The sequence below is a fragment of the Pithys albifrons genome, chromosome 3 (assembly GCF_047495875.1).
Source record: "Pithys albifrons albifrons isolate INPA30051 chromosome 3, PitAlb_v1, whole genome shotgun sequence".
NCBI classification, from domain to species: domain Eukaryota; kingdom Metazoa; phylum Chordata; class Aves; order Passeriformes; family Thamnophilidae; genus Pithys; species Pithys albifrons.
The window spans coordinates 16,719,976-16,741,033 of NC_092460.1; the positions used below are offsets into that span (position 1 = coordinate 16,719,976).

The following is a 21,058-nucleotide window of genomic DNA, read 5'->3' on the forward strand; positions in this document are numbered from 1 at the left end:
GTCACGCCTCCGGGTAGCGCATGCACCCTGTGGCAGTCCTGCAGGCTGCCTGCACTGCCTGCGCTGCCCACTGCCTGCACTGCCTGCACTGTCTGCACTGTCTGCACTGCCCACTGCCTGCACTGCCTGCACTGTCTGCACTGTCTGCACTGCCCACTGCCTGCACTGCCTGCACTGCCTGCACTGTCTGCACTGCCCGCACTGCTGAGCAGTCCCTGGACAAGGGGTGACCCTGACAGTGGCTGCCCCTCCAGGCACTTTATGAGATAAAGAAAACAGTCTTCAAGGAGTTAATAAGGCCAAGTGTCATTCTGAGTGTTAAATGTGTTTTATTGGGGCCCTGACAAACTGGCAGAGCTGAGGGTCAGGCGGGGAGGGGAAAAAAAAGGAATGTGGCTCAGAGGAGTTCTCAGCCATGGCTGCCTTGTCCTGCCTGCAGCTGGGCTGTGAGGGTTGCGGGCCCGGATGGCAGGGGCTGTAAGGGCAGGAGGGGCTGTGTGGGCAGAAGGGGATGGGTGGGCAGCAGGGATGGATGGGCAGCAGGGATGGATGGGCAGCAGGGATGGGTGTCATGGGCAGAAGGCAGAGCTGCCCCTCATGCTGGGAACATGGAGAGGACAAGGTTGCTGTGGCCAAACCCTCCGTGGCTTTATAACCCTGAGGCCTGGCCACATCAGCCCAAGCAGGACAGGCGGGGGCACAGCCCCAGGGGCTCCCCTGGGGGGCAGAAAAGGTGATTTAGTTTTATGGTGCTCCTTTGAAGGGCTGCAGTCCATTATTGACAGGCTGGAGGAGTTGGGGTTGTTGTGACTGAAGAACAGAAGGCTCCAGGGAGACGTTAGAGCCCCTTCCAGTGCCTAAAGGGGCTCCAGGAGAGCTGGAGAGGGCCTTTGGGCAGGGGTGTGGAGTGACAGAATGAGGGGTAACGGCTTTAAACTGACAGAGGGCAGGGTTAGACTGGATATGAGGAAGAACAGTTTATGATGAGTGTGGTGAGCCACTGGCACGTTTCCCAGAGCAGCTGCGGCCCCCCGATCGTTGGCAGAGCGCAAGGCCAGACTGGACAGGCTCTGAGCATCCCTATCCGGTGAGGGGGGCCGGGCCCGGGGACCCCTCAATGCCCGGGGGGTGTGGAACTACATCTCCCGGCGTGCCCCGCGGCGCGCCGTCCGCTGCGCGTGCGCCCGCCTGGAAGCTTCCAGTCGGCGCGCGGTGGCCGCTGGGTAGAAGACGGGCGGTCCCCGAGGCGCCATTTTGTGTCGAGGCAACGAGAGGGGCTGCGCGGGTGTGCTCGGGGTGCGGTGCCGGACAGCGCTGCACAGGCTGCCTGCGGATCCTGGGCGGCGGCATGGGCTCCGACAAGCGGTAAGCATTGGCGGGAGGGCAAGGGAAGACGGGAGGGGGGCAGGTGGGCAGCGGTGGAGGTCGCGGTGGGGGTGGCGGCGGGCGCTGCACGCTCTGAGCTCGGCCCGCTGTTGCGCTGCAGGGTGAGCAGGACGGAGCGGAGCGGCCGCTACGGCTCCATCGTGGAGAGGGAGGACCGCGACGAGCGGGAGTCCCGGAGCCGGCGCAGGGATGATTACAAGAGGTCCAGTGAGGAGCGCCGCGGAGACCGCTACGATGATTATCGCGACTACGACAGCCGGGACTACGATAGCCGAGACTACGACAGCCGCGATAGCCGAGACTGCCGCGACTACGATAGCCGGGACTACGATAGTCGAGACAGCCGGGTCTGCCGAGACTACGATAGCCGCGACAGCCGCGATTGCCGCGACTACGATAGCCGGGATTGCCGCGACTACGACAGCCGGGACAGCCGAGACTACGATTGCCGGGACTACGACAGCCGGGATTGCCGAGACTACGACAGTCGCGATAGCCGAGACTATGATAGAGACTACGATAGCCGCGATTACGATAGCCCCGAGGTGAGTGGGGCGGGCGGGGGGCCCGGGGACGGCACCGCGGGGTCTGCGGGGCAGGGGGGGCCGGTAGCGGGTTTGACCTCGGGGCGCTGCCCGAGCCTGTCGCGAGCGGCCCCGCGCCATGTCGGTGTCGCGGCACGTGCGGGGGCCACTGCGGGGACGCGCTGCGGGCAGTCGCGGTGGCTGATCCCGGGCGCTGCTTCCAGAGGGAGCGGGAGCGCAGGAACAGCGACAAGTCAGAGGATGGGTACCATTCTGATGGCGACTACGGAGAGCACGACTACAGGAACGATATTAACGATGAGAAAGAAAGCAAGACCATCATGTTGCGTGGCCTGCCCATCACAGTCACGGAGAACGATGTGAGTAGCCGGGCAGGGAGGGCCGTGCTGGAGCCGTTGCTGCCATTTTGTTGAACGCTGCATCATGGTGGCCGCTCTCCAGCGCTGTCGCGCTGCCATTTTGAGTCCTGAAAGCGTTTAAACTGTCACTGTTAGAGTGGCAGAGGTCAGTTCAATGTTAACCAGTTTCTTTCAGAGAGATCAATCCTCGAATAGTCCTTTTTTCTTGCATGTTTGAATGCTTTTCCTGAGAGTGGATTTTATGCTATTTGCTCTTTGCTGCTTTTCGGTGTTGGATGGCGGAGGCAGATATTTTTCCTTCTTCCCATCGCTGGGAGAGGGGTGGGGGACAGAGGCACTTGAATTTTTCTGGTCTTTATTAAGGCCAGAAGTTGTGCCTGGTGGGGTCACACACAGACCTTGAGCTCCTCAGCCGAGCGCAGCCCCACACAAAGCTGCTTTGTGCGGGCACAGCTGTGGGAGCCATAAAATGGCTGCCGAGCTGACAGAGCAAGTATATATGAGCTTGGTACTTGCTTATTTAATTTCTTTAATAGAAATATATTAAAGCTTTAAGGGTTTTTTATAATTTAAAAAAGTATGTCTTCCTTGCTGGGTTGTTTTGATTACCAAGCTGTAAACCCACAATTGTTATTTGAGGGGTAACCCTGTAAAAGCTGAGCTATTCCAGTTTGTTTTCAGGCAGATTCCACCTCTGCCTCCAAGATATTTGTGTGTTGATTTCTAACACGGGGAAGGCTTATGCACCATTTCTGCAATGCATTTTTCCGTGGTTTTTTTTTATTGATTATTTGCTGCTTTCCCAGTACTGAATGTTTTAATTATCATGTACTGGTCTAATATTTTGATAGGCGCTTGATATAAAGTGTAGGCTCTTGCATGCAAAGGAGACAGGCCAGTGGGATGTTGCCCAGAATGTTTCAGAACAGTTCTTATTTCTGAGATGTTGATAACGTAGCTCTACAGTTGTGCAATAGCTGCAGCACAGTTCATGTGAGGGTTTAATTCTGGTCTCATCTTTGGAGTGTAGACAAATGTTAGTTGTTTTCTTAAGTTAACGTTACTTCAACACTTCTAGTTGTATACACAATTTTCAGCTTTTTCCACATTTTTCATGAGAAAAAGCTACTTGCATTGAAGATAACAGTTTCAGTCAGCAGATAAAAGTGAACAGTTTTAGATCAGTTTTGATTCTGTTGAGCAGCCCTGTTGTATGTTATGCAGTTTAAATTCCATGAAAGCTGCTGACAAATATTGTTTTCTGCTCTGGCTTAAAAAGTCGTTGCTGTTTGGTTTTCCTCCATGCCTCTCACAGTGATTTATGTTGCCTGTGCTGCAGCCTAAGCTTTGTAGAGCTGAAGAACTGACCTGCCCTTAGCGTTTTCTTTGATGAAATGTTCTTCACAAATCTGATTTATCTCCTGAAACACTGAAGGAGATCTATTAGAGGATGAGAACTTTAACAGGAGGCTTAAGAATACATTGCTATGGACCCTCACAGTGTAGGCTTCTTGTTTTCAATTGCTAGGAGTGAAAGGTATTTAGACATGGAGGTAGAGAGAGAACTCTATAAAATCTTGGGATCAAGCACAGTGTTTGCCACATCTTGCACAAGTTACCTTGGAACACAGTGTTAGAGGGATTCAGATTCTGGATGATTCTGTGGCCTGAGTGAGGATAACAGTTGGTTTAGTGTAGCAAAGGGCTGTGTGGGCTCTCTGGTGCCCATCAGTCTCTGCTGGGTTCTCTGTAAAGGTTTTCTCTGTCTCTGAGAGTGTTGAGGCTGTTAATATTTCGTGTACCACTTGCATGTAATGTAAGGTAGGTTGCTTCTGTGACTTCCAGCTGTCTGCCAAGATGTGAATATTTTAACTGTTTGATCAAAATCTCCTGCAGATTCGTGAGCTTATTGAGTCCTTTGAAGGTCCTCAGCCTGCAGACGTGAGGCTGATGAAACGAAAGACAGGTGAGAGCTCTTAATCCAGTTTTTGACATCGCCTTCCTCTTCCCCAGCCCAAAAGAGTATCCAGAATTGTCCCCAAACTGCAAGCACATGCATTACCAAAAAAAAAAAAGGTTTGCCATGGCTAAGGAATGTGGCTTTTTGGAAGACACTTAGATAGCTGGTCAACATGTTAAAAGAAGTCTGTCTACAGGGGGTTTTGTTAACAGGTATTGGTAAGTAATAATAGTGTAAACCCATTTGATAGTATGTAGTCTGTTGCATGGTTACCTTTAAACTGGATTCAAATGGAGTGAAATGTAGCCAGTTAAGGGAGCTTGGTTCCTTGCCATGGCAAAATAACGAGCTGATCCCAGCAGTTGACGTCGCATTTGTAAAGCTGCTTTGTCATGAAGTAATGAAGCAGTTGGAGAGAGATTCGCCTGTTTTAAAGGAACTGACTAACACAAGTATCCCGTCTATATCTGAATGCTGTCTCTAGGTGTAAGCCGTGGTTTCGCCTTCGTGGAGTTTTATCACTTTCAAGATGCTACCAGCTGGATGGAAGCCAATCAGGTTGCTTCACTCACCAAGTCTAGATATTCCTGAAAATGGAACAAGTCTGTACAGTTTAAAAAAAAAAAAAGGAAAAATAGAGGTGGAAGGAGTGGTTTGTTCCATAACAGTGATTTAAAAGAATAAAAGCTTTGTATATATTAAAGTTTGTAGCAGTAGGACAAAATGTCAGGCAAAATTAGGAAAGAAAATTTGCCATTTTGAGCACTCTTTGGTAAAATGTGGCATCCTTTTAAGTGGTTTGGTTGTCACTGGCTCATGAAGATTTGGCTAGTGGCCCTTAGAAAATCCTGACTGATTTCCACTTGGTGTTTCCTTCTCTGTTGTCAGAGAAAGCACCAGATCTCTGTTACATTGGTGTTATCTGTGAAAGAGAAGTGACATTAGTCTGTTCACCCAGTTAAAGTGGGAGAACTGGCTCTTCTAGAGCAAAGGCAATGTTTGTTCCAACTAAATTAGAGAGTGAGTTCTCACATCTGTTACACTCTATATTTTGGCTTTGTTGTTAGTGTGACTTGATTAGGAGCCAAAATGCAGTTAAGAGTCATCTACTTTGTTTTCCATGAGATTCTCCTGTGGTACCACAAACTGTTTCACTTGCGTTTGCTGCCTTTAAGTATTCATCATCTGTTTTAACAACAGAACTTAAAAATACTGTCAAAAGTGAGCAAAGTGTATCAAGTCACTGTTTTTTCTTGCACCTGAGTGTTTGATGCAAAGGTCTTGAGGCAGCACGATGAACGTTTTTCTGCTCTGTTCGTTTTACAAGAAATGGCCTGTAATGGGATTCATGGCAGTTCCAGCAGATGGAGTTGTCATGTGCCATGTGCTGGAATAGTGTTTCATGTGTCCTGCACCACGGGTGATGTTCCAGCCAGAGAGCAGCTTTCAAACTCTGTGTGCCTGACACACTGCTCAGTAGGTCTGGTGGATGCAGTGGAAGAAACTAATACTAAACATATTTTCAGAAATGAGATTATTTTAATACATACAAAGCTGTACTCATCCATAACTTAATGAAATATATTCAAATTCACTCCAGTAACCAGCCACCCCAGTAGTAGGGAAAACATAGCCTGTCCCCGGCAGCCGGGTTGCTGACTGTTACATGACAGAATGATGTGTTGCAACTATGCCAGCAGCCTTGTTTCTATGTGTGCACATCCAGTGAGTGCTGGGCCCTCCAACCCTCCCTCCTGCCGGTAGGAGCAATGGCTTTGCCCTATTTAGTTGTGCAGAATGTGAGAGCCTTATTCATGCTAGGTGTTAGATCTGTCAGACCTTGTTGTCAGAAAAGCCACTGGTCCTGACACTCTGTGGTACCTCTGCAGTAAATCAACCTGCTATAAAAATGGTTCTTCTGTTGCAATGTCTGGGGTTTGGCCTCTTAACGTGTGTTTCTCAGACATGATTCCACCTGTTTGACCAAAATATGTCAATGGCCATATTTTGAGAGGGCATTCTGCATACCCACGCTTGGCAAAGTGTGAGGCTCAGAGTAAAGGCTTCTTAAATAGCTGTAAATTCCTAACTCCTCTGAAGTCAGAGGGAGAGAACATGCTGAAAGCATTATGAACTTTTCCTACCCCTGGAGAAGCTTCACATGCAGTCTAGTTACTCATTTTGGAGAGCTCCTGCCTGAATGAAGAACACAAACCTCTCGTGCAGGCTTCCAATTGAACTGATGGCATTAGTCAAATGAAACCACTGAGTTACGTTTCAGTTGATGCCACTTGTAGTCCAGCCTTCAAGAAGTCTAAGCAGGGTCCCTTTGGGAGGAATTACTGTATTTTGAAAGGGACACTTCTGAAGTGTGCTTGGAAAAGTAATCCAAAAACGGTGGTTAAAAGGTCGGGGTATTTGGAATAGGGGATGAAGTGAAGCAGTCACCTAAGGACATGTTTAAAAAGTTGCTCAGTGCTATACCAGAAATGTGGGGGCAAAGAGACTCCTAAAAATGTGTTAATCTTGAATGCAGCAGATTAGGACTTTGTCTCCTTCGAGACACTTCCTGGTTCCATGTCAGCGTTTAGTGTTTGGCAGCTTTTTCAACACTCCCTGATTCCGTTTATCTTTGCTCCACATCCCATTCTCTTACTGCCCTCGTCCTCCTCTCTGCAGGATTGGATGGGCAGGGTGTAGGTGGCGGTGGTTGTCCTCCACATCCTCCCCATATGTTGTCCATTTAATTCAGGAGCACTGATTCCTCCGAAGGGTGCTCTGCCATGGGAAAATGGACATCTGTGATTCGATACAGGAATAATTGAAACCAATTTTTTTTCAGAAAAAGCTGGTGATTCAAGGGAAGCAGATTGCAATGCACTACAGCAACCCCAGACCTAAATTTGAGGACTGGCTTTGCAACAAGGTACAAAATGTGTTTTTATTGGAGAGAGTTAGTCTTGATTTCAGTGTTTTGAACAAAGTGACATGTGATGCAGACCCACTCCGGCTGGTCCGTAGCAGGGAATGAAAAGGTGATGTAGCTGCGATGGCAGTGGAGACAGAGCAGCAACAGAGTTGCCCCCAAAAACACAGATGGGTGTGAGCTTTGCTTAATATTGAGTATGACTAATCTGGTATCAAATTACTGCGGTTCTGCTACAGCCTTCTGTGCACTGTTCATTTGACTTCTCAAAGGGGACGCGATTTAGTAAGATGAAGACCAGGCTGTTCTGTTGGGCTTTAGCTGTACTTTTTGCCCGTGATGTAAACTTACTCTGCAGCCTGTGTTTCATTTTAATGTTGTGCTTTTTAAAGTAGTTACTGTGCCTGAGACTGTAAGGTAAAGACCACACAGTTAAAATAGCTGACCAGTTTGGGATGACTGGGGAAAAAGTAGCTGGAATGTTCTGAAAAGTAGGTATGATACAGATTAGGGTGGCTTTTGATGTTCTGGATTATTCCTGGTGAGTTCAGCTTTGTTATGTTACTCTTTGAATGTCTGGGTTTTGTTACTGTATGGCAACTGCAGCATTATTACAAATTACCAAGTTCTTACTAGTCTTGTTTTCTCTTTGTCACAGTGCTGCCTTTACAACTTCAGAAGGAGGCTAAAATGCTTCCGCTGTGGAGCAGACAAATTTGGTACGTTACATTGATCTCTTTGATTGTGTTTGATTTTGTGGGAAATTCTGACCTATGTGGGAAGCAAAGTTCAGTGTAGGTCCTAGACTGGCTTGTGAAACACTGAGCTTGAGTGATTGAGCTGTGTCCTGACTGAAATATTTTCTCTTCTTACGAAGATTCAGAACAGGAGGTACCACCTGGAGCAGCAGAAGCCGTCCAGTCTGTGGATTATTACTGTGATAGTAAGTTATCTTTGACTTAATGTAGAATGTGAACTGTAAACAGGGTACTAAAAGTCCTTCTGGTACCTCAGCCTGCCCACTGAAGGACCTGAAATACTCTCCAAAGCCATGATGTGTGCACTGCTGATGTTGTACTTGTACCTCTTCTCCACAGCCATCATTCTCCGAAACATTGCTCCTCACACAGTAGTGGAATCCATCATGACTGCCTTGTCTCCGTACGCATCTCTGGCTGTCAATAATATTCGTCTTATCAAAGACAAGCAGACTCAGCAGAACAGAGGCTTTGCATTTGTGCAGCTGTCTTCTGCCATGGTGAGGGCCTCAAGTGTTTGAGAGAAACCGCTGATTAACGTGCTTCTCTAGCTGCAGCATTTAGACCCCTTGAGCAGTCTGAAGGACTGCCCTGGTTCACTGAGGGTTAATGGACATTCAGTCTGTCAGGGCTGTTTGTCAGTAGCTGCAGTTTGAAAGAAGGTGGTGGGGTGTTGGGAGCATGTTGGAAAGCTATTTTTGTAGCAGAGTGGTGTTCTGGGTTGAAGCCTAGCGTTGTGCTTGGATCACAAAAGTAATAGTCTGGGATATTTTGTTCACAGAAATTAAGATCTGGGGCATATAATGTGGGAATTGGGCTTCTTTCACCTTGAGAAGGGAGGAAGAGGCAGATCTTGGTCTTCTCTGCAGCATCCAGTGGGAGGCTGTGGGGACAACAGAGACACGTTCTCAAGGATACACAGAGATGGGACAGTGGACAACAGCCATAAATTGAAACATGGGAAATTGCAGTGAGGTGCAAGGAAGACCTCTTTAAATTTCAGGAAGGTTAGGTACTGGCATGGGGTTCCTGAAGGTTGTCGTTCCTAGAGGTAGATGTGGCACTGAGCGACATGGTTTAGTGGTGGACTTGGGAGTGCTGGGTTAACAATTGGAATTAGTCTTAAAAGTCCTTCTCAACCTAAATGATTCCATGAGTCTTAATACCAAACTTGATCAGCCTTGTGATCTGCTTCGATCTGCTTTAGTCAGAGTGGAGCAGACTGTTGTCTTTAAAATGGGTGCCTGATCTCAGGCTGGCCTCTTGTTTGGAGTAGTTTGGGGCTTTATAAAGCGAGAATTTTAGAACATTTTTAATACTCAATGACCATGGAAATGCTCAGTATTTTCACATGGACTATGGTTGGTTGTACTGTCTGTGTGTATGGTAAGAGGAGATGGAGATGTTCTTGTGACTTTAGCTCTTCTCAACAGCTTTATGTGAAAACGTAATGTTTTGGGAACTTCTGAATCCCCCTCAGCAACCTGCTTTTCATAATAATGAGTATTTCTCGTTGTAGGATGCTTCTCAACTGCTGCAGATTTTACAAAGTCTTCAGCCACCGTTAAAAATTGACGGCAAAACAATTGGTGTTGACTTTGCAAAGAGTGCCAGAAAGTGAGTTGTGATAGCAGCTGGTTATGGTTTTTGATTTTTTATTCACAGTCCCCCATTTATATTGAGGTTTGTTGTTTTCACCCAGGCTTCTGTTAAGATTATTCTAAGTTATTCTAACTCCAAATTTGCTTCCCTCATGTGTTTCATGCTGCATGCATCTTGCTTTTCACTGAGTGTGAAGAGAGTGAGAGCAGTGTTCCCTACCACCCCTATTTCCAGTCATCTGAAGATAACATTGTAACTGCTGGTGTGCACAGCACACTTGTTTCCTCGGAGACCAACTGACTTGTTACTGACTGTACAACAATGAGCCTGAAGTTAACTTGCCAAGCACTGCTTTATCTCATTCATTACATTCAGAATGTATTATAACTGCCAAGAAATCCATGTGTAAGGGAAGATTCTACATCCTTGCAAAGGGAGACGCTTCAGAAAAAAAGCAGTATTTACTCAGATGGCTGATTTTTGATTTTGCAGAGATTTACTTCTCCCAGATGGTAACAGAGTCAGCGCCTTCTCTGTGGCAAGTACAGCCATTGCTGCAGCTCAGTGGTCATCCACTCAGGTATGATATGGGGCTGTTGCTCATAGTCCTGCTTTCCTGAAAATCAAAATGTAGATGCTGGCCCCTTGCTTGGCTGAACTGATCAGTGGCAGATCCAGCTGTGACATGTCTGCTCTGATAGTCAATTTGGAGCCTAAGCAGTGTTAAAATTCTTAAATGCAGTAACTACCCGTTCCTGATAAAAGTAATCTTGCCTGAATTTCAGCCACAAACTGGAGAGGGCAACACCCTTGACTACAGCTACCTCCAGTCAGGACAGGATGGCTACTCACAGTATGCTCAGGTTAGTAGTGGAGGTTGTTGCTTAAGGAGTAGGTTGTTGTAATTTGGGTATCCACTCACCTCGTGTTGTCACTCATTTCCCTTTGCAGTATTCCCAGGATTATCAGCAGTACTACCAAAATCAAGGAGTGTTGGACACAGACACAGCTACCATATCAGGTAGTGCTTCTAGCATCTGTGAGAAGTAGTTGTTCCTAATGATAATTTTGCAATAGTGATAGTATTTTGCGTCAGCCTTTATGTTATTTTGTTGTGTAAAAGGAGACTTGGCTTCTTTTGCTTTCAGCATGACTGAATGAGGTTGTGATACTAGAGAACCACGACAGATTTGTCAAAGTGAACGCCGTTGTGCAAAATGAGAGAGCAGCCTCTGTTTCAGACTATTGACAAAGGCCTTGAACTGATGAGAGCAATGTGAGCAGCTCTGCAAGTGTTCAGCACTAGCAGCTGTCAGAGGCCACGAATTGCTGACTTTGGGAGCAGAATATTTCCTCCTGAAAAGGAAACTGTTCCTTGTCTGTGTAGAAAATCCTCACTGTGTATCTGTCTCCTTTTGAATGCTTATTGCCTTGTTTGGCTGCTGGAGCTGGAATTGGGAGCCGAAACTATAAACAAAGTAATTTCAGCCCTAGGATGCAGTACTGATTTACAAATTAGTGGGCTTACGCATTACTGCTCTGTTGGCAGGAGCTCCGGTCACTACCACCACAGCCGCAGTTGTGTCCCAGAGTCCTCAGCTGTATAATCAGCAGACAAACTCACCTGACTCTCCGGTAATTACAACACTGATGAGTCCTTGCTTTCAAGGCCAGGGTTATGTGGGGTATGTGGCTTAGCTGTAGCCTGTGCTTTTTCAAGGGGGTGGTACAGCAAAGTGCTGAGTGTCCATGGGTTAGTCACAGTGCTTGTGGTAATAAGTCACCTGCCATTTCTTTTCTGTGATTGTTTTACTCTTTGCTAAAGGTGAGTGCTAAGCGTACTGGTGAGGAGGGGCTGGCTGTTGTACGTGTGTGGGTGGGCTGCTCATGCCTTGGCTCTCTGTCCTTGTTTTCTTGAGCTTTGGTGACAGATTTTCTAATTGTGGTTGCTGGTTTGGGGTTTTTTTCCAGACACAATCAGCACCACCTACCACTAGCACACAGGCACAGGCGGCTCCCCCAACTGGCGTAGTGCCTGGAACCAAGTATGGTAAGTGCTCAGGAGCTGCTCTTGGGGACAGGTTTCTGTCACTGTGTAGCAGGAGAGAGACTCAATTTTGGCAGAGTGCTCTGTCACTCTGTGTCATGGTGAAGCTGCCCCTGGAAAGCATTCGCTGCACGGTTGTTTAAGAGCCCTTTACAGGCGTGTCTGCCATCGTGGCTGCTAATAATCTCCCAAGTTTTACCTGAAATGTAGAAAGATACCTGTCTGAATTCATCTGGAACGACCATGTCCCACACTTTAATTTTTTTACAGCTGTCCCTGACACTTCCACCTACCAATATGATGAATCTTCAGGATATTATTATGATCCTATAACAGGGCTCTACTATGATCCTAATTCCCAGGTAAACACAAGTTCTTCCCACATGTCTTAACTGTTAAGGTCCATTAGTTTCCTATCTCTCATCATATGAGTGACAGTTGAAGAGTGCACAACATACCAAATATTGCAGATAATTCTCAGCAGTGTGTGTGGAGCTGGGACTTCCCTCTGGTATAGCCCATCATTTTCCTTTCTTTTCCTTAATTTTCCTCAAAATTTGGCCCATATAGGATTAGCACTTGTCAAGGCCACTGTAACTGAGCTATTTCGTTGTGGAGTGCCCAGAAAAGTGCACCCAGCTCTGGGCTCTGGTGGGTCATCCCTTGGGAGAAGTAAAAGGTTCTCCACAGTGCTGTTGGGCAGCACTGCCTGTGTTTGGGGACAGAGGCTTCAGCCACTTCCTGCCTTTTGACTCCTTTGTGGAGTCTGCAGAACTTGTTTGGACTCTACAAGTAAACGCCTTCCTGTGTGATGCACTAGTTTGAATCAGCTTGCTTGGGTTCTCCCGTGGACACTGAGCTCCTGTGAGGTGTTTTAACTGTCTGTGTCTCCTTCCCTCTGGCAGTATTACTACAATGCCCTGACCCAGCAGTACCTGTACTGGGATGGCGAAAAGGAGACCTACCTACCTGCTGCAGAAGGTGTCTCGTACCAACAGACAGCTACAACAACCACCACCAAAGAAGTGAAGGAGAAGAAAGAGAAGCCTAAAAGTAAAACAGCTCAGCAGGTAAAAGACAAAATGGTATCATAACTGAAATAAAGTCTTACGTGGAATGGGATAATAGTTTTCCTTTTTCCTGGCAAAGGAAATCCTACGTTATTAGATGAAGTGCATGCCTGCAATTTGCAGGCATTGTAGGGGGATGAGGAGAGGTGGAGTTGGCAATGCTTCAGTGCAAAAATAAGCTCTGCATAGGAGGAGTGCTTATGGAATTCTGCCAGGACCAGTGGGAGTATAACTGAGCCGTCACTTAGAGGATTAGCTTGATAAGAAGGGTTTGTACAGTAAAAGAAGCAAGCTGCTGTATCTTTGAACACTGTATACAGGGAAACAGCTGCACTACATCCAGTGTCTTGTGGTTTAAAAATAAAAGATAATGGGTTGACTTGTTCTGAAACTGCAAGTAAGATTGAATGTGTCCTAAGAGATTGATAGCTGTGAGGGAAGCTGTGTGAGCAAACCACTCTGCATTTCAGATTGCTAAAGACATGGAACGCTGGGCAAAGAGTTTGAACAAGCAGAAAGAGAACTTCAAGAATAGCTTCCAGCCACTGAGTACCAGGGAGGAGGAGCGGAAGGAGTCAGCAGCTGCAGATGCAGGCTTTGCCCTCTTTGAGAAAAAGGTGAAGGTGCTGCAGGGGTGTGCAGCAGGGGGTGGTGTGGCAGAGAGCTCGGTGCTCATGGTGGTCTTGTCTTCCCCAGGGAGCTCTGTCCGAGCGACAGCAGATCCTGCCAGAGGTGTTGAAAAACGGGGATGATGAAAATCCATTGAAGGTGAGTATGATACGTGGCAGAGGTATTGCCTAAGGTTACTGGTAAAACACTTGAGAGGAGGTCTAGTAGATACTTGCTTTCCAGTCTGGATTTCCATGACATCACCTGTAAGGAAGTAGTGGTGATGATTCCAGTGGTGTGGTGCGGTGCAAGTGCAATGGGCTGAGTAACTGAGATAAACTGAGGAAGGCTGTTACTCCTTTTAGCCTCAAAACCGTGGTGGTTTTGAGGTTTCTAAATATGCTGTACTTAAAAGTATTGCTTGGGTAGCGGGAAATAAGTCTTACAGCCACTGCAGTAAGAGTTACAGTCCTATAAAACTGTGGGCTTAGGTACTGACTAGAACAGGGACCCTTGGCAACAGATGGCAGCGAAGTCTGAAACACTGAACACCTTCTTTGCATCAGTCTTCACTGCCAGTGCCAGCCAGCCCTTTGGAATCTGTCCCAGGAGAACACGAGGAAGAACTATAACTGTGAGGGCGACTGAGCACTGGAACAAGTTTTGTAGAGGGGTTGCGGAGTCTCCTTCCCTGGAGATGCTCAGGCTGTCAGGACACAGTCCTGAGCAGTACATGCTAGGGGACGCAGCTTGAGCAGGGACATTGGTCTCTTCCAGGCTTACCCATTCTGTGATTTCATCTGTAGTAATGCGAAAGTGATGCTTTTCCTGTGATACACACATCTGTGGCCTCTGTTGCCTCTCTGGGCTCTCTGAACGGTGGTGACTGTGTTGCACTTCCCTTAATGCATTTCTTCCTTTCCAGCGTGGCCTTGTGGCTGCCTACAGTGGTGACAGTGATAATGATGAGGACTTACTGGAAAGAATGGAGAATGAGGAAGAGAAGCTGACTGACTGGAAGAAGATGGCTTGTCTGCTGTGCAGAAGGCAGTTCCCAAACAAAGATGCTCTGATTCGGCACCAGCAGCTGTCTGACTTGCACAAGGTAGTTTCACCATGTGGTCAGGAAAGTACTTGGTTGCCATAACTGAGTGTGTAAACCAAAACCATGATGCAGATTGCTGTTTGCAGAACTATTCCTCTTAAAGCAAAAAGAGGTGCAACTGCATTGTTATTCTCCCAAAAGTCAGGTACTTTACTTTAAAAGAGCTGTGGTGCACTTCATGTTGTTAAAGTGAATCTCTTCCTGTTTCAGCAAAACATGGATATCTATAGGAGATCAAAGCTTTCTGAGCAGGAACTTGAAGCCTTGGAGCTGCGTGAGAGAGAGGTCAGTGTGGAGATGAGCAGATGAGTAGCTAATGGAAAACCTGCACAGGTGATCTGTTGAGCTCCCCTTATCCTGACATGCATCACTCGAGATAATCCTTGTAAGCCGACCCCTTCTTTGGTCAAGGTTCAGAGTTGCCCAGTTACACAGAGAAGAGTGTCCCATAACCCACAGCTTAATGCTTATCAGGGAAGGGTTCATTCCATCTGCAGCTCAAGGCTGCCAGACTGAGACCAGAAGCCTTTGAGCCTCTTCCTACCCCAGTGCAGGTTCAGATGTGCTCCAGGGACTTGGGTCTGGGGTCTGCTACCCATGCTGTTAATTTTAATGGGCTGCAGTGTATAGTTGTCTGTAGTAGCAGGCATTTATATAATTCACATAGCTCAAAAATGAACAAAAGTGTCTTGAAGTCCAGAGTAACTGTGATTGCTTTACGCAGATGAAATACAGAGACAGAGCTGCTGAGAGGCGGGAGAAGTACGGCATCCCAGAGCCCCCGGAGCCCAAGCGCAAAAAAGTCTATGATGCTGGCACAGTGTATGTATCCAAAAGCTCCTCAGCATTGGCTTCAGTGTACTATGAGCAGTTTGATTTACTCATCCCTTCTTCCACAGGAATTACGAGCAGCCCACCAAAGATGGCCTCGACAACAGTAATATAGGCAACAAGATGCTGCAGGCCATGGGCTGGAGGGAAGGTTCTGGCTTGGGTAGAAAATGTCAGGGCATCACAGCACCTATTGAGGTGAGTAATGAGGGATGTTTCCTTGAGGATGTTTGGTGCCTCCTGTCTCTTGTTTTCTTTTTTAACCAGAAGCACTCAGTGCTGAAGATCTCTGGAGGAATAAACTGTGCCATTCACAGTAAAGCTACCCCTGTTCACCTGACTACTGCTCCTGCATGTCCCATCAGACCCTGAAGCAGAAGCAGGGCTGTACTTACTTCCTTTGGCACTCCACTACTGACTGCCTGTGGTAGCAGTACCTCAGGATGGGCTGCCTCCTGTAGTTTGTTACCTTTCCTGGCCTTGCCTGTGCTCCTGGTTACACTGTTAGGAGGAACTGTTCTGTGCAGTTTCATTCCTACTCTTGTTAGGGTGGGGTCAGAATAGTGTGAAGGCCAGTGAACATGAGGTGGTGTGTGCACTCTAATCTTGTGATGTCTGTATTTATGGCTGTGGGGATCCCCAGGGGAGCTTGAGAAGCTGGCTGGACTGATGAGGTTTTTAGTCGTTTCTTTGTGGTGATATGGCTGCTGAAGCGTGTCTCTCCCCTTGCAGGCCCAAGTGCGAATGAGAGGAGCTGGTTTGGGAGCCAAGGGCAGCTCTTACGGCGTCTCCACCGCAGATTCCTACAAAGATGCAGTGCGGAAAGCCATGTTCGCCCGCTTCACAGAGATGGAGTAACCCCTCTGGCCTGCGAAGCACTTCCTCGTTTGCAAGAACTGACTGTTATACTCTGTAGCCTTGGTGACCTGGCTGTATTCTGGTTTTGGCTTAGAGTTGACCATTTCATTCCCTTGGACGTTATTCCCTGCTCGGCATGTAACACTTCCATGAGCAGATTGATTGAACTGATTGAACTTCATGCTGGAGAGCTCCTCGTTAGACCAAAGGGGACGCTGATCTTTGTACGGTTGTGTATATAGTGTAATGTATTCTGTGTTTTAGTGTGTTGTCCAGCTGCTGCTCCTGCCCTCTAGAGCAGCAATGGGACCTGTTAGCTGTGGTTTCAAACAGGCTCTGCTCTCCTTTTGTTGTATTGTCTGTCTGGGTTTTTTTGAGAATTTTCCTGTACATTTTGTATGATACATCTTTGTATAGACTTTTTGAAGACTTTGATTCTAGTTGCCAGTTTGGCTCATTTCCAAAAGAAATACATCCAAAAATTATCCTATTTCTGTTTGTTGGTGGGTGAATGAAGAATTACGTTGCCAATGCTGCTTGTCCTTTCTGTCGTTCCGCTTCTTCCTTGATGAGACTTCATCCCGTAGTCTGTGCTCTACGCAACACTGCTCGCCTCCCTCCTTTCATCCCTGTACTGTGCCTTGTTCTTGGTGTCTTTCTCACAGCTCCAGCATGGATGGTGGCGGGTGGAGCATCCAATCTCCATGTAGCCCTTTCTGTCAGAGCTGTAGCAGCAGGAGACAACCAGCAGCAGTGTCTGCAGCTTGTGTGGCTCCTGCCCAGGAGCCACTGGTAGCCCTGTGCTGGGGAGAGGGGCTGGAATGTCACTTTTGTGGAGGTTCCTATGCTCCACCTTGGCTTCCTCTGGCCTCCCTAGACAAAATGTAGGGAGCTGCTGCAGTCTGGGTGACAGTGAACCAAGGCCTCACAGAGGTGTGCAGCTATTCAGTTACTGCCTTCCTCTGCCTCTGTTGTTGTGCCTTGCCCTCTTCCCAAGAGCGAAGATGAGCAGAGCAAGAGCTCAGGCCTGAGTTCTGCTGTCACTGGTGCCATTGAGTCTGGGTCTTGCTCTTCCTCCACACAGAAACTGAGCCAGCAGTGGTCTTTCCTGCTGTCCCTGTGGGCATAGGAATGGGTTAAGATGAAGTAGAAGCAGCTTTACCACTCGTTCTTGGTGCAAGGCCTTTCTGTGGGTCAATTCAGCTCCTTGTGACTGACTTTTGGGGTGGGAATTCCACTTTGCCAGGCTGCTTCTTCTGCACCCTGTGGCACGGGTTTGATCTTTGAGGGGTGCCTGGCACGGGGTGATCCGAGGTGGGAAATCCCTCCACCCTTGCCTCAAGACCAGGACCCGAGGGTCTGTGGTCCCTGCCCGGTTGCCCAGGCCGTGCCACCAGGTGGCAGGCGTGGCCCGACTGTGACAGCCTGGCTGTGACAACCCTGTCCGGGCGCGGCCCCTCTATGCAGGGCAGCCGAGTGTCGCCGGGGCTCCAAGGCAGGGTGGGTGCACCCTGGGCCAGGCGCGTGCGACATCCCCGCTTCGGATCTGCAGAGGAAGCTGTGTGGCTTTAAACGCAGGTGCGAGCTCCCTGCCTCGGCTTCCCCTCAGGATGATAGTAGGGAAAGCAGGCCTGGTGCACTGCAGCAGGGGCCCCTGTGCCCTGTGGCAGCCTTCCCATCTCCCTGTGTGTCCCGGCTGGTACAGCAACTAAGTGCTTTGCTGCTCTGGGCTGTAAATGGGGGGGTCTGTTTCCCAGCAGGTGGGCTCAAAAGGGTCGATAAAATGCATTTGTATAGCTCAGCTTGTTCCCAGCCCATCGATCCTCTTCCCAGCCCATCATTCTGATGAGGGGTGATATCCCGGGCACAAGGAGGGTGGGCCTAGAGTGGATACAGCCTTCTGTCTCTGGCTGGCTCCTGCCAGCCTCGCTCCCTCTTTGCTGCAGCAAAGTGTGGCCCCACTGCCAAGAGCTGAACCAGCCCCACCCAGTTACCTCCGGCAGAAAAGTTGCAGTGGGGAGCCAGGAGCATGCCATGGCGGCACAGGGACCCCACTGTCTGCTCCTGGGAATAACTGCTACAACAAGGTGCCTGAAGCACAGCCCCTTCCTGGAGCAAGGCTTTAATGGGGTCCTGGGCTTGCAGCCAACCCCACTTGGTGGATGGGTTAAAGCCCCCCTTCCTGGGGGAAGGTGTTACTGCTGGGCTCCCAAGGAACCGGAGCAGCTGCAGGGGCTTGCAATCCCCCCATGCCCAGGCATGCTTCCAGTCCCCATGGCAGGCACCGGAGCTGGGCATGGAGGCACCGCCGCCTGCCAGCATCCGCACCTCCAATTTAGGCAGTGCAGTGAGGCTGTTTGTGACTGAATGTGCCATGGCCCACTGCCTTCAGAGGGACGTGGTGTCCCTGGGGACCGACCTCTGGGGGCAGGGAGAGAAGCCAGGGGATGGGCCCAGCCCCAGAAGTGTGCAGTGAGGATTCAGGATCCTTCGTGGAGCAGAGGGGAGCTCCCTTGGGCGTGTGCAGGGCTGCCAAGGTACTCTCCCCCTGGGGCTGAGCAGCCAAGCCTGAGCTTGATGGAGAGTGCCCAGGGAGCGTTCTGAGCCATGGCTGAAATGCGAGGGAGCTGAAGCTGGTTCCACTAGGAATGCAGAGGGACACTGTGTGGAGAGGGGCTTTTGCAGCAGGGTAGTGGCAGGAGGAGATACAGAGCAGTCCCTGCCTGGGCAGAGCTACACTGCACTCCTGTGCCTCAGTTTCCCTATTGCTGAGCAGCCACAAGGTCTCTCCTCTATACAAGGTCTCTCTGTGGCTGACAATGGGACAGTAAAGGACCCAAGCCCCAGAGCAGGCAGAGACCCGAGGCCCTAACTGGGGACACCCAAAAGGGACCCTGTGCCTTTTGCGGGGGCAATAGGCACATGAGAGCAGAACTGCAGCCTGGGGCTCCTTCCAGGCATGGGGTAGCTGCAGGGTGACTTCCAGGGCCTTGGCTTCAGCAGGACTGCAGGTACAATATGCAGAATCTGAAGGCCCTGTTGGTGTGGTTTTAACATTTGGGATTTTTCTGGCTGACTTTTAAGCAGTATTAATATTAAAACTCCTGACCCTGATATGCCCTGGATCTCCAGGAGGCTTTCGGAGCACTGTGAGCTCCTGCAGCTAATTGAGGTGAGGAAACTGGCCAAATCGTTAGTGTGAACATCTTTTCTCCTGAGCACTCTATAATCGCTGGAGTTACCAACCCATGGCAAAGCTCAGCACTCTACATGGTCACCCCCAGGCCTGCCTTGCTTGCTTCTTTGCACTCTCATTGAGATACTGCTGGCATGCAGGAAAACATCCCTGTGCTGCTGGTCTGGGGGGCCAGAGACCTGGGGTGCAAGGGACCGGTCTGGAGCCTTCACTACAGCAACGTGTGCTTGGGATGCTCACAGGGGCTTGACTGAGCCTCAGGGCTTGATATGGATTGGGTTGGCTCTTCTTTGTTTCCTCCCTGACAAAAAGTCTCCTGTGCCCAGCAGGACAGGCATGGAGAGAGCTGTGACCCAGGATCACCTCGGCTGTGTGTGCCAAGTGCTGGCCAAAGCCAGGCACCCACAGCTCCATGGGTGGGTACCAAAAGGTGACCTGGAACAGCAGGTAGTGTTTGCTGCCATGGCAGAACCTGAGGCAGGGTGCACAAGCACACACGTGTGTGTTTATGCATTTGTGTGTGAACATGTGTTTGTGCTCCTCTCCAGTGCCTTTCCCCATTCTGACACAGGGGATTTAACATGCCTGTTTTCCCTTCTCTTCCCCACCATGGTGGTCCATCCTCTTCCAAGCTACTAAATGTGTAAGAACTACTCTGAAATTGTCCTGGAATAGCTTTTCCTATTTTACCCAAATGCTCCATGGTCATCTGGCTGGGGCCTCCACTGTGGAGCTGTGGTGGAAGGATGGGCAGGACCGTGGTGCAGCACCCTGACAGCACATCATCTGTTGCTGGGGTGATGCTCCAAGGGCAGGAAGAAAGCAGCTGAGGGGAAAGGTGAAAAGGTAAAGGGCAGCCCCTTGCCGGGGCTGGGTGTTCCCTCTTCCAAGTGGTGCCAGCACCCTCTCCTGCCCCATGGCACAGAGTCCCTGTGGACCTGAGCAGGTGGCCATGTCACCCTGGCCACCCTTCCTGCCCAGCCCCATAGTCCCAGGGTGGGTAGGGAAAGGGAGGTGTGTACTTCGTCCCATGGCTGTTTTGACCAGGATCTTGGTTCTGGCTTGGGAACTGCAGAGTTCTGGTTTCCCTGCTGGGGCGGAAAAAAAGATGGTTTTAATTGACTCGCCATCTGCAGCAATGTGGACACAGTTTACAGCCCTGGGGGGTGCAGTGGGGAGGCTCTATTGCAGTTGGAAGAAACCAAAACCAGATGGGGGCTGGGATCCCGGGGCCTGGGCCCTGTGTCTGCATCCAGCATAGTTAACCCCTGTCCAGGCAGCTCATGCCATCCTGGGCTCTTCGGCATCTGCCATCACCAGGCTCTCCCAAGGGAGATGCTCCAGCCTTGGAGAAGTTCTTGAACAGGAGCATTTGGAGGGAAAAGAAATGGTTTTCCCATCAGAGACTCTTCCCTGCCTCCGGCAGTGAGCCGTCGATCAGCCAGGCAGCCCTGGAGCTGTGGAGTGCTTGGTGGATGCTGCGCAGAGCCGCGGGCAGTGGAGGCGAGCCCCGGGGGGACAGGGAGAGGGGACTGGCCGGCGGAACCGAGGGGTTTGGGCAGCTGGGCAAGCCAGAGTCAAGACAGAGAGCAAGGTGAGCAGCTCAGGCCCTTTGCCAGGTATGGGAGCGGCGGGGGGCCGCTCACCGACTCCACCGGGAGGGAACTTGGATGGGAGACGATTTCATGTCAAAAACGTTTTCACAGGAATTTGTCACCACCTACAAAAATCTCTTAACCCCCTCTCTTTTTTTTTCTTTAACGGCAACCAGACCTGAGGGGTGGGTGCATGCAGGTGCGATGGGGA

The 21,058-nt window shown here is 49.5% G+C and overlaps 2 protein-coding genes across 2 annotated transcripts in view; both read left to right on the forward strand.

Moving 5' to 3' along the window:
• The first annotated feature begins 1,229 nt into the window (after nucleotides 1-1,229).
• Nucleotides 1,230-16,546, forward strand: RBM5 (RNA binding motif protein 5). Its single transcript, XM_071550706.1, has 24 exons — nucleotides 1,230-1,365; nucleotides 1,487-1,931; nucleotides 2,135-2,290; nucleotides 4,187-4,256; nucleotides 4,735-4,808; nucleotides 7,093-7,176; nucleotides 7,835-7,895; nucleotides 8,054-8,119; nucleotides 8,274-8,434; nucleotides 9,454-9,551; nucleotides 10,029-10,116; nucleotides 10,322-10,399; nucleotides 10,488-10,557; nucleotides 11,086-11,171; nucleotides 11,508-11,586; nucleotides 11,854-11,945; nucleotides 12,489-12,653; nucleotides 13,124-13,270; nucleotides 13,350-13,421; nucleotides 14,188-14,367; nucleotides 14,578-14,652; nucleotides 15,092-15,189; nucleotides 15,267-15,396; nucleotides 15,931-16,546. Exons 1-24 carry the CDS (start codon nucleotides 1,349-1,351, stop codon nucleotides 16,054-16,056), a joined length of 2,718 nt encoding a protein of 905 aa, XP_071406807.1. The 5' UTR covers nucleotides 1,230-1,348; the 3' UTR covers nucleotides 16,057-16,546.
• A 4,243-nt stretch (nucleotides 16,547-20,789) lies between these two features.
• Nucleotides 20,790-21,058, forward strand: part of SEMA3F (semaphorin 3F) — a 37,245-nt gene continuing 36,976 nt past the window's right edge. The window contains exon 1 of the mRNA XM_071550709.1: nucleotides 20,790-20,846. The gene's annotated coding sequence lies outside the window, so the exon portion shown is untranslated. The remainder of the gene's footprint in view (nucleotides 20,847-21,058) is intronic.